The sequence below is a fragment of the Schistocerca piceifrons genome, chromosome 1 (genome assembly GCF_021461385.2).
Source record: "Schistocerca piceifrons isolate TAMUIC-IGC-003096 chromosome 1, iqSchPice1.1, whole genome shotgun sequence".
Classification (NCBI taxonomy): Eukaryota; Metazoa; Arthropoda; class Insecta; order Orthoptera; family Acrididae; genus Schistocerca; species Schistocerca piceifrons.
This window is the reverse complement of record NC_060138.1, coordinates 416,407,460-416,424,511: the sequence shown is the minus strand read 5'-3', so window position 1 is coordinate 416,424,511 and position 17,052 is coordinate 416,407,460. Positions and strand designations below refer to the sequence as shown.

Here is a 17,052-nt window from a genome sequence, read left to right as displayed (position 1 = left end):
TGGTTTGGATTGTTGTTATTCTGAGTGATTATAACATTCAAATAGCATTTATGGCTAATATTCTCATAAAGTATCTGCTATTTTTAAGTAATTAGAGCTCAAAATTCATTTAATAACAAGATTTGGTCATACTTTCGAAAATGCTCTGCTTGTGGCTGACATTCTGGTGACGTCACAGACTAGAAACAATACGAAGCTATACATGTGTTACAGGAGTGTTAGGTAACGTTACTAGGTTTTTTTGCGTACTTTTTCTGCAAACAGTTTAGTTATTTAGCGATGGAAAATGCAATTACAACTTTTAGGTAACAAAAGGAAGGAATTTTGTAAATGCTGATAGTGGAAACCTTTCAAAAGTTGATTCTTTTATGCTCCACCCATTTACAGCATCAGTAAGTGCAAAACAGACATTCTTCTCCCTACTCCCTGTAATATTAAACTTGCCCAAGACTGTGGAACTAAAGAACTTTTGCAAATGGGTCTTGTATACTAACCTGTTCACCATCAGTCGTGAACTACAAACCAAATCACACTCAAACAATTTTTCATGAATTTTTATAGATGTGGTTGCGCAGTGTGGTACTACACACCACCTGTAACCATTTTACGTAATTTAAATTCCATAGCAAGAATCACTGAATTACTAATTTGGCAGTAGGAGCAGCGAGCTAGACAGTGACGGCACAGGCATCAAATGACTCAAATGGAGCATTTTAGCAAGCTTTCAATTATTTGATTTTCGAAGCTTCCTTGCAGATTAAAATTGTATGCAGGACCAAGGCTCGAACTCGGGACAAACAATTTAAATCAATGCCACTAGCAGCCAATGTCTGTAATCCCTTTGTGTCTTAATTCATAGTGGCTGCTGGATCAAATTGGTGTCTGTTCTTTTTGATACATTGAAAGGGACACTACATTCATAGCATGTGGATAGGTTGAGAATTCGAGTCTGGCAGGATGCGTGCTAGCATAGTCCATGCAGCTGCGATGATCATTGTGTCCTGATGGTGCAATGATTAGCTCTTCTGTGCAGTAGGCAGGAGACCCGAGTTCAGGTCCCAGTCAAGCACAAATTTTAATCTTTCCCAATGATTTAAATCAGTGTTCACACACAGCCAATTTCTTGAATTCCTTTGTGTCTTAATTTCTAACTTTGCGTACTTATTAATTAATTTTGGAAAATTACAGACATAGATTAACAACAGGAATATTGTCAGGAAATACTGTTGAAATTTCCAGCCTATGGTGCTGCATTTGTAACTGCACCTGTAAACACAAGCCTTTGTTTTCGTTTACATAAATACTATCAATAAAAAATGAGGGTACCATTGGTGGTGGATTTTATTTCCTATAAATCAAAAGGTTGAACAATTAAAACAGTCCAGTGACAGTCTCCTCATTTTAATTCACTTTAAACCTGATGGGATGCTTGAACACAGCTTTTCTCAATAACATATGCTTCATAAAAGCCAAAACATGCCCACAAATTGTTTCAGAGAGAGAGAGAGAGAGAAAGAGAGAGAGAGAGAGAGAGAGAGAGAGAGAGAGATATTACATGAGCTCGGCTTAAACACTAAGTCTCACTATTTTTCCTGATGTCATTACAGCGTATTTAATTTGTTACAGGGTTATATCTTTGTTTATTTGTTGATTACACATTTAGGATGATGCATAAATATGCTGACACTGTATTATTAACTTACATGATATTCTGCCATAAGCCATCTAGTCAAGGTTTTTTCAAGAATTTTTTTATTTTCAAATTTTAAATAAAGTTGTTCATTTCAGTGACTCGGGGAGTAGTGGGATATCTTTATTTATCTTTTCTGGGCAGTTCTGATTATGTGCACATTACACCCCCACCCCCCCCTTTCCTCACTACAAAAAAAAAACCATTAAATTCGGGTGAACACTGCTTCCAGATGTCATTAACCTATTTCCAGATAAGTAGTCAACTCTTCCTGTTCATTCTCACAATGTACTAATACATCTAGATTTCTCCATTTGTTTAAAAAAGGACTGTACAACTTTGAAAATTCATAAAAATTAATTCATAGTACCTACAGAGGTGATTGTAGTGTCAATTTGTAGGGAAATATATCAAGTCTTGTCTCGCATAGTTCACCAAGTGCTGAATGGCACTAAGGACCCCTAGCGGTAGTTGCGTTAAAGATGGCTGCATTCACTGAACGCAAGTATGCTAGCCGTTTGTTTTGGTTTGAAGAATCAAAGTCAGCGACAACAGTTCAGTGTAATTTTTACACCAAGTATGCTAAAGATCCTCCTAGTAGGCCTACAATTTATGAGTGGCATAAATGTTTTGTAGAAACAGGGTCTCACTAACTGCTTTACAGGTCAATGGATTGGCCCATGACACGCCAATTGCATGGCCCCCATGTTCCCTAGGCTTGACACCTCTCTCCCTCTCTCTCTCTCTCTCTCTCTCTCTCTCTCTCTCTCTCTCTCTCTCCCTCTCTCTCTCTATCTCTCTTTTAATGGGGATTCATCATAGATAAAGTGTTTGTACCTCCTGTGCTAGCTTTACTACCTGAACTTAGACCAAGAATTTATGCCACCACTGAGCAAGTTATACATGCAGTGCTACTGTGAGTTTGGGAAGAAATTTACTTCTATGGGATGTGTTCATGATAACCAATGGAAGCCACATATAACTTCTTTAGTTTAAGGTAAGTATCACTAAACCCAGCTCTTTATCTTCTTTCAATAAATTTATATGAATTTTGAAACTTGTAAAGTTCTTTTTGAAACACCCAGTACTTAGGATGCTTCTCACTTGTCTAGGTTAAAACATGCTTAACATCAAGAAGTTAAAATTCTAAATGAACTACATTTTTTTAGGCAGAATTTTGAATGTTGACAATGAACTGCCTTGGAAAGAGAAGTGAGAAGGGGGAGAAAGGACAAATCTTCAGGAACATTTTACCGGTGTGATGTCAAATCTGATAAAAGCAGCACTGAACTCTTTACCAGAAAATGCTTTAATGTATAGCATTATACTCTGTTTTCCACTTCTAAACGGTGCATTTCAAAAATGTTTTTCAAAAATACTGATATTTTTAGATTTGCATATGTTTAATCTAATTAGATTCTGCCAGTCATCATTAACAAATCATTTTATAGCATGTGATGTTTTATGCTACTATTTCACGAGTTGGAGTGTAATAATGAACTGTGTTTTCAGGAATAGCTGTATACTCCTACACTGATGCAACTGGAACCCATGAGACTGTGCATCATCTGTCTCCTGAAGAAGTACACAGCGTATTTCAGAGGAATCAACAGTGGTTCTTCCCCTCAATATTCCCTAGTTTTAATTTCTTCCGTCCATTTCCATTATTCAGATTTTTCTGAACTGTGAATCAAATAACCAAAAAACATTTGAAATAATATATTTTTTAAAAAAAATTCTTATTTACAAGTAATTGTGTCACATAGTCACTCCCACAGAGGAGAAAGAATACCTGTGTCAAATTTAATGAACAATTTGTGCTTTAAGTTGCACTCCCACAACAGGCTTGATGCAAAATTAAAAGCCCATTTGTGATGTATTTACAATTGAGAAGTAATCATCAACTGAATGATATTTTTATACATGACAGTACTTGTTAATTACATACAATTTTTCTTACAACTATAATACAAATACCTGTTACTTCTCAACTGATCAATTCACAACAAAAATCCTGATAACTTTTCATGATAAATGTTTTCTTGAGCTTTCTATTATACTAGAATGGCACACATTAAGATAACAGATGGTCGTGCTGTCAGACACTACAACAAAGCCACTGTATCTACAATTGTCAGAAAATATTTTATTTCCTTGAAATAATTGGTATGCAGCTTTGGGGCAATTAAAATGTAATGGGCCCACTTGCTTCCAAAAATGTTAACAGCATGATACATTTCTTTATTAAAATAAATATATTGCACCACAGTTTTTAAGATGTGTCCTACTCTCTTTTGGAAAAAGATTAAACCACTTTACCTCCACAAAGTAACAAAATGTGTTGTTTACAGAACCTAATGCTTATGAAACACACTTGTTTAAAAACAAATAACAAATCTGACATACTTTAGAACAGTCCACAGAGTTATTCTACAAATATTCACACTCCCAATATTACACTGTACATTATTCATGATGTTTGTATGAACTTACATGATTTTCTGACATAAATGAGCAGGAACACATTGTTTAGTTGATATCATCATGCAGTAGTATCACAAATTCATGCCAAAGTGTAATTTGTACACACTAGTGCATTAAGACTGTGGCTTCAACGCATTTCCCAGACTGTGTTCACATATGGTACACAGAAATTGAGATTCTGATACCACACTACCCAACATCTTGTACATTTCATTTCAATAAGTCACAAATAATGATAATTTATGTCACCAGATTTTTCCAATTTTTGCTGCTAACGAAAATAACCTGATACTGAAATGGAATTAATATAAAATAATATAACTAGAGAATATGAGGTTATACATTCTTTTACTTACAATATTTTAATAGATCATAACATGAAAACAACTTTTTAAATAAATACAGCGCAGAACATTTTGTTTTAAGACTATTTAACTTCTACTGCTGTTAATAACGATATTACTCTGGAGATTCTGGTACACTGGAATATTTTGCAAGGTAAATGTGGTTTGTAATCAGTTCAAATAATTTGTTACAAAGAATTAAAATGGATACACGCACAAAGTGGATTTTTCCAAATGTACTACACACACACACACACACACACACACACACACACACACACAATGAAATTAAAGCACATCTGAGGGCATACTCTATGATGATTGTTGTACATCTAAGGCTGCTCTCAGGTTCAGTGTAACACTTACAATCCTGAGGAAATTTTTTTAGGGACATTGTAGTTCAAATCAAATCACCTGCAGATCACAACAAGAGAAGTACAAGAAAAAAAAAATGAAAAAGCTTATGAAGCCTCACTTCGAAGTGTCAAGTCCAATCTGAAAGTATTTTATGCAGACCACACAATGTTATACTTGCATATTCTGAGGTAAATCATACTTCAGTACACTTCTCAGTGATGATGTATTTGGCAACAGTGTAGCAGTATTTCTAAATCCATCAAGGCTAGGTGAATCATTTCCTCCCATATTCTTTGGTGAATCAGCCACCATCCATCTACTAACATCAGATTAATATGCTCTAAGAAGACATCAGTAACTGCACTGTTGAATTGATCCCTACAATTTTCATATTTGACAAAAAGTTTGTGCCAAGATGATGAAATTCATTAACAAATTAAAATTTATGCACCATTTAAATGTAGGAAACTAATTTTTGGTGTCACTTTTATAGTACTCATTTCACTTTCATATATCTAACATGTAGTACACAGCTTATGCAGTCAATATTTAAAACTATTATTGAGTGTTACAGTTAATGCAGTGAAGGTGCCAGAAAACTGAAGATACCTCTACCCCCTCTCCCAAGTCTCATTAACTACCTCACTCAATCTTTCCCACTCTCTCAAATTATAAATCACCACCACCACTACCACTACAGTTGTCCTGCCATTGGGTGTAAGCAATAAGCTTGCATCTGCACGCTAATATATCTAGCAACACTGTCAAACACAATGGCAAACAGTGAAGTGGGAAAGAGTAAAGTGTAAAGCTCGCTAAAAGTGTAATAATATGAATGTATAGCTGATAAGCATGTGAAAGCAAAATAATATCATAGGCTAACATTCAAAAATAATGTGTCACTGAGGTGGTGATATAAGGATCTCTGCACAAATGTCTCTTATTACCTGCCCATCAGAATAAACTGCTTACTGTGCTTAATTTTTACAAAAAAACTGTTCTATTTATATATTGGTGAAAGCAGTTCTTATTTTCACTGTTGGCAACACATTCACCTATGTATTTCTCCCAGCACTTACCCACAAAAATTCAAATGTGCAGTCTGAGATAGCTTATGTGGAAATACAACATAATCTATAAATGTGAGAGAATCAAGTGACAGGAGGCTACAGGAATTGAAGCTGACAAAAGTTTCCAGCCTCAGCATTACTCAATACATGAGCAGCTACTTGCAAGCTAGTCACGAAACTTTAAATCACTTCAGCTAGTTTGTTTCAAATAAGGGTGAAAGGTGAAGTAACAATCACTGTCTTCAACTTTAGTAGACCATGCCCTTGTGGCCCAAAATTGCAGTATCTAAAAGACAAAAAATATTAAAAATGTAACCCAAACTTCAACAATTTCTTGAGGCCTTACAATACAACCAAGAGTAACTTTACGTCATGTGTTAAGAAGTAAAGTCACTGTAAAAAGAACAACTACTTTACAATATGGACTATTATCATTTCAAGTCCATAAAATAATCCATACAGAAATAACTGTAAAATATAGTGGCCAAGATACTAACTCTCAAATGCTTGTTATGATCTATAGGTAAGTCATGTGCTCGCTCTCTCTCTCTCTCTCTCTCTCTCTCTCTCTCTCTCTCTCTCTCTCTCTCTCTCTCTCCACACACACACAACTTTCTCACGCTGTCTTGTGCTATACATTATAAAAAGTGGGATAAGAAATATGGCAATCTATAGACACTTGTCGAAAATATTGGTTTCTCTTTTCTATTGTGTGATTTTAAAAGAGCTATTATTTCATTCTCTACAGGGCAAGCAACCTATTGCCACATTACTATAAAGGTTAACCAGTCTTCAAATACTATTTACATAACTCAGGTCCTGAGGCAGTTCACCCAATACCCATAAAACTTTTTTTAATTATTTGAATGATGTGACATCCAGATTTGTGGCAACAGGTATTTGTCTGCACAGCATCCAAAAGTTTCATATTGATGTTACCTATATAATTTCTTTCAACATATGTGAAATAACTTCATTCATTCAATAATGAAATGATTAAGTTTCTGCCAAATGACACATTACACATCATGCTGTTTCTGATTAGGTAAGAAAAATCAAAGTAGCAATGACAGCTAATATGCTAATCATGCAGTTCATCATTTCATAATTAAAGTCTTTCACATTTACATTACAGGTTAACAGGAGGATGCTGTGTCTTCCTATTGAACAATCCCCACTGCATAGAAACAATGGGGCATGTACTGGTATGGTATTTTATGAAACCATTATTGCTGAGTTTTCACATCACTATCACAATACCTAACCACTACATCAACCATATTATTACTTATGGTTACTGAGCACCACAATAAATTTAACTTTTTACATGATAAATTTAAAGAATAAAATTTGGAGTAGCACTGTATTTGTGAGGCAAGTCCAGGTACAAGATTAAGTGACTGATATCTAATGTTTTGGACTTAAATATTTTGCTATGGACTCTGTCTGATGAAACTACAGGGGTATTTGCAGAACACATCAGAACCATGTTAATCCATATAAAAAATAGGACACTAAGTCAACTGTGAACAGGCACAAAAACCTGCAAAACAGGCACGTATTAAAATGCAGTTCTCGTATTTTACACACACTAATCTCTATACATGTCGAAGAAATATTTTAAAAGGCAGGTTACAACATTTCTCAGTTTTAACCTATAACAAAGTTTCTCTCTTGAACTACAACTTCGCAACATTTCACAAAGTAAATGACCCCACTTCCAGATGAAAGACTGAATGTTCTCCCTACATTGAGGTTTAGAATCTCAACAGAGAACTCTCAAAGTCGTAAATAAGTTGTTCATTTACAGTTTGAACACTTTAATCAACAAGATGTTCCACATGCACAACAAACACTGCCAAGAAATGTGCTCTACAAAAGAGTCAAGTACAGGAAAAATACTGATAATTCTCCCCTATACTGAAATAAATACTAAAAATGAAGTGCATCAATGAAAAACTGCCTTTTGTTTTAGATCATCATTTTCGTCCAAGGATTTACCAAATATTCAAAATATGACAAAATGAAAACTAAAAATCTTACTGCTATGCTGTAGTCATTGCTCCTGATATTACTATCATTGCTACTACAGCAGTAGTAATTTTAGTGTTGTAACAGTTCAACAGGAAGATGAAGGGATGAAAGTGGAGGAGAGGGTGTTACTGAAATAGTATCACATCTGTTATGCATTAGGAACTGAGGTTGCATCTGAAGGATTTTTTTTTTTCAATTTTTTTTTATTCAGTGTGGCCTATCGTTAATGGGGTCAAACTGCCAGATGATATAACACAGAATGTAATATATCCATAATGATGCACTTATCTCTTACAGTAACTTCACATTCTGTCCTAGTAACATCTTACTTTCTCTCACTTTCAGATGTGTCAAGTTGTCTCAATGTGAGTAAAAAGCCTTTCTTCCCCATTTCACTCAAGTGAACAACATCACCTGAAACACTGCTTTGTGTACACAAACCACTCTTAGAAATTTTGCTGCCTTTTTCTTTTCTGGTCCATAGCATCTAAGATAGGCTGTCGTTTACTTTGATATCTCCTGCGAAGTTCATCAATTTCCCTTTCCATTTCAGAATCCAAATTCGCCATTCTGGTCTGCAGGTCCTCATAGCTTAGGAACTTAAGCTGTAACATCAAACAATCCATACTGTAGTTGTGAATTTTAGTAATACATATGCACACACACTGATTTAATAACTATTAATAGATAATACCTAAAAGTATATAAACAGTAATAAGATACTTACTGAAAGGAAAAAGCTGTCTTTTCAAGGCACCAGTTGTCTGTTGTAAACTCTTAAAAAGTGTGCAAGTGCAAACACAGAGGCATATCTACAGCTCAAGCCAAAATGAAGCATTTAAAAACAGAAAATTCAACACTCATGCAGAGAATTTGAAACATGCAGAAGACTTCTTCAGAAGGGATGGCAAAATCGAACATACAATATGGACTACTAGTAATTTAAAATACCAAAAAATAAGTTCAAGGCAGCATAATACAGTGTTTTAATTAGGTTGCATGAGCTGATGGAAACAAGTAATTTTAGTTTCAGCAGATAAGCAAACGAGCACAGGCATGGTAAGTTCAGACTGCAATTGGAATGTATCATACAAATAGATGGAGAAAGCCGAATGACCTGAATTAGAGAATCTACTGAAAGTGCAGGAAGAGCAAAAGAATAGATGTTTTGGTAACAACAGTTGAGATATTAGGTACCTAATGCTAGACATTGCTGTGAACAACAAGGTTGTTTAACAATGGTAATAGCCAAGTAAAGATTATATTTCAGTCTCCTTAATATCTCATAACTTCTTCAATTTCTTACAAATGCCCATATGTAACCACAAAGAGCCCAAATTAACAACAATGATTGGGAAATCAATGTTCGAACATTGCAGTTTGAGTCATGAAGTAAGCAAGTACATCAAAAAAATACATTTTTTACCACTCAACAAAACTTTTCATTGCACACTGAAATAATAAATTTTATGCAGAAGTAATATCAAAGTGTTAATCAAACTAAGAATGAACTACTGAATAGTTTGCTATGTCCCTGTGCGCAAAAATTACCTAAACATACACTTCTTGGTGCCTAGAACATATAATTTGCCCTTTGTGGAACAAATGAAATTGTTTCCCTATAATAATCATGTTTCCACACTTCATTCTTACTCTTCTGACACAGCAAGAGATTTACTTCTAATAATTCCACTCATCGAAGTCTCTAGTCTCAAATAAAACTTGTTTCAGATACATGTCATGGACAGCACAGAAACTGCACATTTTTGAAAGTCACATACTTCTGAACTGCATGAAATAGACTTTAAATAACCCTTATAGACTGTTGACACTTGTAAACTGGAAAGATAATATGGCCATAATAGCACATAACTTAATGAAACTAAGCGTCTGCATATGAGATTAAAAGATTTCTTTGATCTACTGGCTTTACTTCCTAAACTGCTTATAAATTTTAGGTGAAAAATGTTTGACATTAAAATATAACTGTAAAGTGTTCTTTTCAAGTCAAGTGGTAAGAGTGTTCACATTTCTATGTAGCTAATTAGAAAAATATTTTTAAATAAAACAAGATTACTGGTGTGATACCAGGACAGTTACAGAAGATACATAGACTGGCAACCTAGAGGAGACACTTAAAAATCTGGTAGCATGGTAATAATTATTAGTTCGATTTACAGTAACAGGAATTGTACTTGAGAAGTGTAGGAAATCAGAATTTGCACTGACAAAAAAGAGAAATCTACTACACTTGAACATTTTTGAAACAAAGATGCAGGGTACACCTTTCCAATTTGTTCAGCTTTCATTAATCAGAAATTGTTAACATAAAATATACATAGTTGGAACTGAGCTATAATTTTCCAGTGATTTGATACATAAATTACTGGAATTACCCATATTGCATCAGCTAGTTAAAAAAAAAATAAAAATAAAAATGCTCTATTCAATGGGAGTAAAAATCCCTGCACACATCTGAAGCTTTAATACACGGAATGTGACTGCTGCATTTTATTCAAAGCTCAGTGAATGTTACATTTGCTTTCAGAAGTAAAGACAAACCCAACTACTGAAGTGGAAAGATTGCTCTCCACCAATCTCCCTAAATGTGAAATGGGTTAGCTAATTTTAATTCTGTTCTGTGGTACCTCATATTGAAATAATATGCCACTGAAGAAAAAAGAATTATTACCATTTATTAGCTGCTAATAACGACTTGAAACTAATGACAATTACCTGCCTGTTCAGCCATCAACTGAAGTCTAACAATTTTTCTACAGGGTGATCAATCTTTAATGCACCCGTCTGGTGGGGATTTTATCTTCCACTGGCAGTATTGGGGTGAGGAGTGTGTTTCCCCTCCATTGCAAGACCTTTGAGTGTGTAGAAAACAGAAACCTTGTACAAGCTGCATATGCTTGTTAGGTGACACAATACAGTGTACTGAGTGAAAGTGTTTCAAGTGAAATGAGGACATACAACTGTTCCAGTCTCACAAAATATTCATGTGCAGTTCATGGTGTTCAATCTCCTAATCAGAGTTGATTCATAGATTGGCAATTGGTAAATAAATTTCATGAATCAGGAAGTTTTCTTGACAGAAAACACAGACAACCACACACAGCATTCTATCAAGAAACTATGGGTAGCGTTGGACACACTCCGGAAAGGTCTCCTGCAAAATCAGTTCCGTATCTTTCTGAGTAAATGGGAATTTCCTATGGCTCTGTTCAAATGGCTATAAAGTTACAGCTGTATAAAATAACTGCAGTGCAAGAGCTTAAACAAGATGATCCTGCAAAAAGACTGCAATTTTGCGAATGGATTTTGGATATGGTCCAATCTTAAGCTTGTTTTTGGGCAAATCATGGTTTCATCTCAGTGGTATGTTAATTCACAAAATAACCATTGCTGGAGTTCTGAAAAGGTGAATGTAGTAATCGAGGAGTGCCTGCAAGATCAAAAAACAACAGTGCGATGTGCTATTAGCAGTGAGAGAATGATAGGCACTATTTTTTTCAAGGAAATAATTAATAGTGAGAGGTATGGAAAACAATTTGCAGCCTTTTTTTGATCTTTTAACAGAGAGAGAATGTAATTTTGCAACTTTTCAGCAGGACTCTGTGACAGCACATATAGCCAACTTCTCATTACAGGAAATTCAAGATGCGTGTCAAGATAGAGTTATCGCTGCCAACATAACAACATATAGCTCATTTGTCCCCTCCAATTTAAACCCCTGTGATTTTTATCTTGGTGGCAGGGGACGGCATTAAAAGAAAAAGTGTACAAATCAAATCCACACACATTAGATGAACTTGAAACTAAAATTTATCAAGAAATTACTGCCATATCTCAGAAGGAACTTTAGAGTGTAATGAGCAATTTCATAAACATTTACCAGAAATACTTGATCAACAAAGGGAGGTTGTTCCAGCATCTCCTTCTTTTACATACATGAGTAATTACTTTTCTTTTTAACTGTTTATCTTGTACATGTTAGGAACACTTACGCAACAAACCATACTATACTGCAGACCTCCTGTCACCCATACCATGGACAAAGCAGACAGCCTCACCGGCCGCCCGCTCACTGCAAAACCAGTTACATTACCAACTGATCACCCTGTATCAAACTCAGTTTCTCAGAAAGTTTCACAAAATAATTTGCAAAGTCAAAAATTAGATTTAAAAAAATAGGTATTCTCTTTACTTCATCTGAAAATAGCTTACAAAGACTCTTACCTTTCTTATACTTCCCCCTGCCAAACTATGCTATCAACATTTTAAACAACACTCCCCCCACCCCACTAGGGAGGTTACAAGAGCAAAGGATGTGCTGTATGCCATCCCTACCCCAGTAGCCCCCCCCCCCATCCCCCCCCCCCTCCCCAATTTGTGTCAGCTAGTTGTATGTTGCTAGCTAAGCACTAGTCTGTGAAATCGCTTGCCCAGCCGTGTGCCACCTGCCTCCTCTACCTGCACTTTTGGCTAGCCCACAGAAGCCTTTTCACTCTCCCATGCACTTCTGCATTTCGGTGAGTCATCCCTGAGTAATTCCTAAACAATTCATAAGTTTATCATGTATGCTTTAATTTACTGCTATTTGCCTTTTAACATTCCTAGCTTCATGTTAGAAACCTACACTTCTGCTTTACCTATACCTGTACACATGGGCATCGAAAGAAACTTATCAAGGGGCAGGAGAAACGTGGAGAGGGAGGAAGGGGGCAGGTGTAAGTGCGCTCTCTTGCAGACGCTGATTAACAAAACTAAATAAATACATAAAAATGTGAAACCAAACAATTACTATCTTCTGAAGAACAAAACATATTAACTGCACTTTCAAAATACATAGCACAGGAATAATAAAGAGTTAAGAATTTACAATATTTCCCTTGAGATGAACACTACTTCTTCCACCACTGATTATACAGTTATAATGAACTGAGAGCAACAATAAAATAATGATGGTAGCTGTAACTCATTAGTAACTAAAATGCATCAACAAGTACAAGCACTCTATTTTTGGCATTATGATTCCTACACATTACCCCAACTAAATTTTCCATTATCACGAGAGTAAGGGGAGGGGAGGGGGGGGGGATGATGATTTAGAGGAGTCTCATGCATTCATGCATCTTTCACATGAATTTTCCAAGAAAAGCATCCTGCTCATTTTTACAAGGAAACGGTCGTGTCATTTTTTTCTGAGCTTCTTCAAAATAACTCTCTTGTAATAGCCATTATGGATTCCCACTTTCTAAGAACAATTTTAAGAAGATTTTGAATAAACCTTGTCTAAGGAGCAGAAACGTAGGAGTCTATACTGCCAGGATTGCCGTACTATGCTGAGCTGACATTTTGTATTCTCTGGGAACAATTTTGTGCTTTAATATCATTTCATAATATAATACTGAAAACAAGCAAACTATTCGAAATTTTTAACATGATGCTTGATGTAATTAAGACAGGTGCCACTTAGTACAGTGCACACATCAAACTGAAAAGGATGGACGAGTAATTAGAATCAGAAACATTGCTGGCAGAGAGATACATTGTCCAAATACAGCCACTGTCCAACACGGTCAGATGATATCGACATTTAAGGAAGAACGAGGAAAAAGTCTTACAAGTTGTATTTGAGATAGTTCATGAAATGCAATTCCTGGCTACATAAGCTGTACACTGACAACACTTGAATTAAGAACTTTCTAAGAGGCTTGCTTTTCAATGTGGGATGGAAATGCCAAATGATTGTGATTTACAACACCTTAAAAAGCAACAAAACTTATAAGGAAGGGGGGGAGAACACTAGTTTGGGTGACTGTACCTCAAAAATAGGGCTGGAGCTGAAAGTAATACTGTTGTCAAAATAGTGTGGTTGAATGAAACCTGAGAGGAGAAATTGGTACATTTTTGTGTGGAACGTGATCTATTTGTTTCCAATGTTTCCTCTTAGGTCTCCCTTATACACATGAACGTAACTTTCCAACAACAAAGAAAGTGTTTTCAGAAACCAGACTGATTTCCTTTTGATTAAACATTACCTGAAGAAATATGGGACATCTGTGAAAATACATTATGGTGCCGATGTTAATAGTAAATACAATCTAGTAGTATTGAATTTCAAAATGCGCCACTTTCAAAAAACTACAAGGAGTGCCCAATCACCCACACACACAATTATTAAAACACTAGTATACGTACAAGAAATAACTGAAGAGGAAAGAAAAGATGAAAATAACAAACTACTGGACCAACAAAAGCAATGTCCACCTGGAAACCAAACGCAGATAGTATGACTTAGACCCAGAATATTTATTGGAAGCAGCAGCAGCAACAACAACAACAACAACAACAGGGTTCAGGTTGGGTCTCTGGGCAAGCTAGCCCATTTCAGGAATGTTACAATCCAAAAACAATTGCCTCACAGTTGCTGCTTTATGACAGGGTGCCATGCTGACACAAACAATCATCGTCTCACTGTTATTCTACTGTAGGCAATACACAAAGCTGTAAAATCTGTCTGTCTATCCTCCTGCGCTTAGCATTTCCTTATGTGTGATATAGGAACCACACCCTAACCAAGAAAACATCCCCATACTGTAATATGACCCAACAATACTTCCCTGTTGGTCCTACACATGATGACAAGTAACGTTCTCCAGACATTTGCCAAACCCAAACCCTTCTGTCAGATTGTCACAGGTATAATGTGAGTCATACCTCCAAATCACTCGGTCCCTGCAAACCATTGTCTACTGGTGGCACTCTTTATACCACCAGAAGTAGTGTCACTTAGCACTGACTACAGATATACATGGCTTATGAGGAGCTGTTCAACCACTGTATCCAATTATTTGTAACTCTCTACACACATTCAATGTGCTAACTAAGTCACTAAGCTAGCTGTACTGCTGGCAGCACTTTGGAACTAACACAAGATGCCTTCCATTGATTTCAGGAGATTTTTTTTACAACCTCTGCAATGCTTCACGCTCCCTGTCCATCAGGACATGAGGTCAACCTGGTCTTGGTTTAGCTGTGGTTGCTCCTTTGCATTTTCACACCACAACCACATCAACAGGTGATGTGAGCAGCTTTGGAAAGGCTGAAATGTGTCTGATGGGTTTTTGCTCAGGTGATACGCAATGACTAGTCCGTGCCAAAGACATTGAGCTCTCATGATCACCTCATTCAGCTGTTACCGTTTCTCTATTGGCAACAGAATACTCCCAACCTCTCATGATATATACTAGTCAATTCTGCATTACACTGGAGTATCCAGAAAGGAAATACAAAACAGAAGATTACATTCAGTATACGTTATTACAAAAATCTGCACCAGGAAAGTGCAGAGCAGTTCAAAAAATGCGGATGTCAGACAAATGTAAAGAAAATCACATCTTTCAACATGCATAAGAAGCTGAAAGAGCTTAGTGGTCTTTGGCAGAAACAATATGGCCAAATCTGATAAATGACATTGTCAGCACAACAGATCAGCTCAAAAGATGGAAGAATACAATGAAATTTTCTTTAAAAATAAAACAGATGTTTCTCTTTCACCTGATAAGAAATGTAACTGGATCTGAAATAGCAAATAAAGAAGTTGTAAACACTGTCAAACTATAAGAGAATTGTAAAGCCACAGTTCCAGATGGTATTTATGCTGATGTTTTTAAATTAATGATAAAATAAGACTATCATCTTCAACATCTAGACAGCATTATTCAATTACGCCAAGATATCAGGAGTAATGCCCGCTGACTGGTTCCAACCAATTTTCATACCACTACCAAAGAAATTTAACTCGTGTGATAAAATCATCTCGAGTGATCGGCCTTGTCGCTACTTTTCAGTGAGTTCTGTACTCATCACTTCACCTGAAGATGATAGGATAAAACTCACTGAAATGTTGCAGCAATATAGAGATGCCACTCTGCTGATCACACGAGAAGATTTTATCATTGTAATACAGTGAGAAAAGTTGCAATCACTCAAGTTTAATTTATCTCAGAATGATGAAAAATCACACACTCATGCATCAGAGTCAATTCAATTTTCAAAAAAAAAGATTGACACATCTGAGGCACTTTTTTCATTAAATATATTGGTACAACACCACAAAAGTATGAATGTGGATGTCAAAGCCATCTTTTTGATTACAAAAACGTAACAGAAGCTATAACTGATCAAGGAACTTCAATGATGTCCATAATCATGAAATGTGTTCATCAAGGCGGTATCCTATCTTCTCTTTTGTTAAACATTTATTCTGAAGCAATTTTTAAGAAAGCACTGATGGAAGATTGTGCAGAGATCACAATCCATGGGAAAATATCAGTAATACAATATTTGTAGTTGACTCTGTCATTGCAGATGAGCTACTTGCACTTCAATGCATAAGAAAGTGCCTAGTTCAGCACAGTGGAAAGTTGACCTAGCTGGTAACCTTTCCAAAATCAATATCAGACAATGCTCTAAAGAGCGAAATCCAAAAACATCTGTCAATAAATGCTAACACAGTTGAACGGGTGTCCTTCACATACTAATGCATCATTCTTGACAAGCAATGTAACTCCAAGTGAGAGATAAAATCCACGACTGAACACACTAGACAAATTCTTGATTATGTCAAACCTCACTTTACAACTGAGAACCAGTAAGGTTCATTACTACATGTTACCTGTTCTCCTTTATGGGTGTGGAAGTTTAATCTTGGACTCGTGTATTGAGCAACAAACCAAGACCTTTGAAAAGTTTTTGTGCTGTGTCTTTTCTACATATCCTGGTATGTGAAATATCAAATACTTAGGTCATTCATCACACAAGAAAGCAATATAAGAGAAGGAGACAACTGGAGACATACGAGGTGTCAGAAATAATTATTACAATATATATTTCAAGGAAAGATGCAAGAGGGAGACGCAGCAGTAGTAGTAGTAGTAGTAGTAGTAGTAGTAGTAGTAGTAGAAGAAGAAGAAGAAGAACTGTACGAGTGAAATCTATTCCAAAAAATCATTTGAATGAGATCAAGAATATTAAGCTAGCAGAAACAGTTGTCCTTAGA

General features: G+C 35.8%; 1 protein-coding gene across 2 annotated transcripts in view; it reads right to left on the bottom strand.

The window, feature by feature from the left end:
• Positions 1–3,394: 3,394 nt before the first annotated feature.
• LOC124789476 (serine/threonine-protein kinase 3) overlaps positions 3,395–17,052 on the bottom strand; it is a 361,643-nt gene continuing 347,985 nt past the window's right edge. For both annotated transcript variants that reach the window (XM_047256861.1, XM_047256853.1), the window contains exon 11: positions 3,395–8,584. In XM_047256861.1, the coding sequence (XP_047112817.1) occupies positions 8,426–8,584 (159 nt within the window). In that variant the 3' untranslated portion in view covers positions 3,395–8,425. The remainder of the gene's footprint in view (positions 8,585–17,052) is intronic.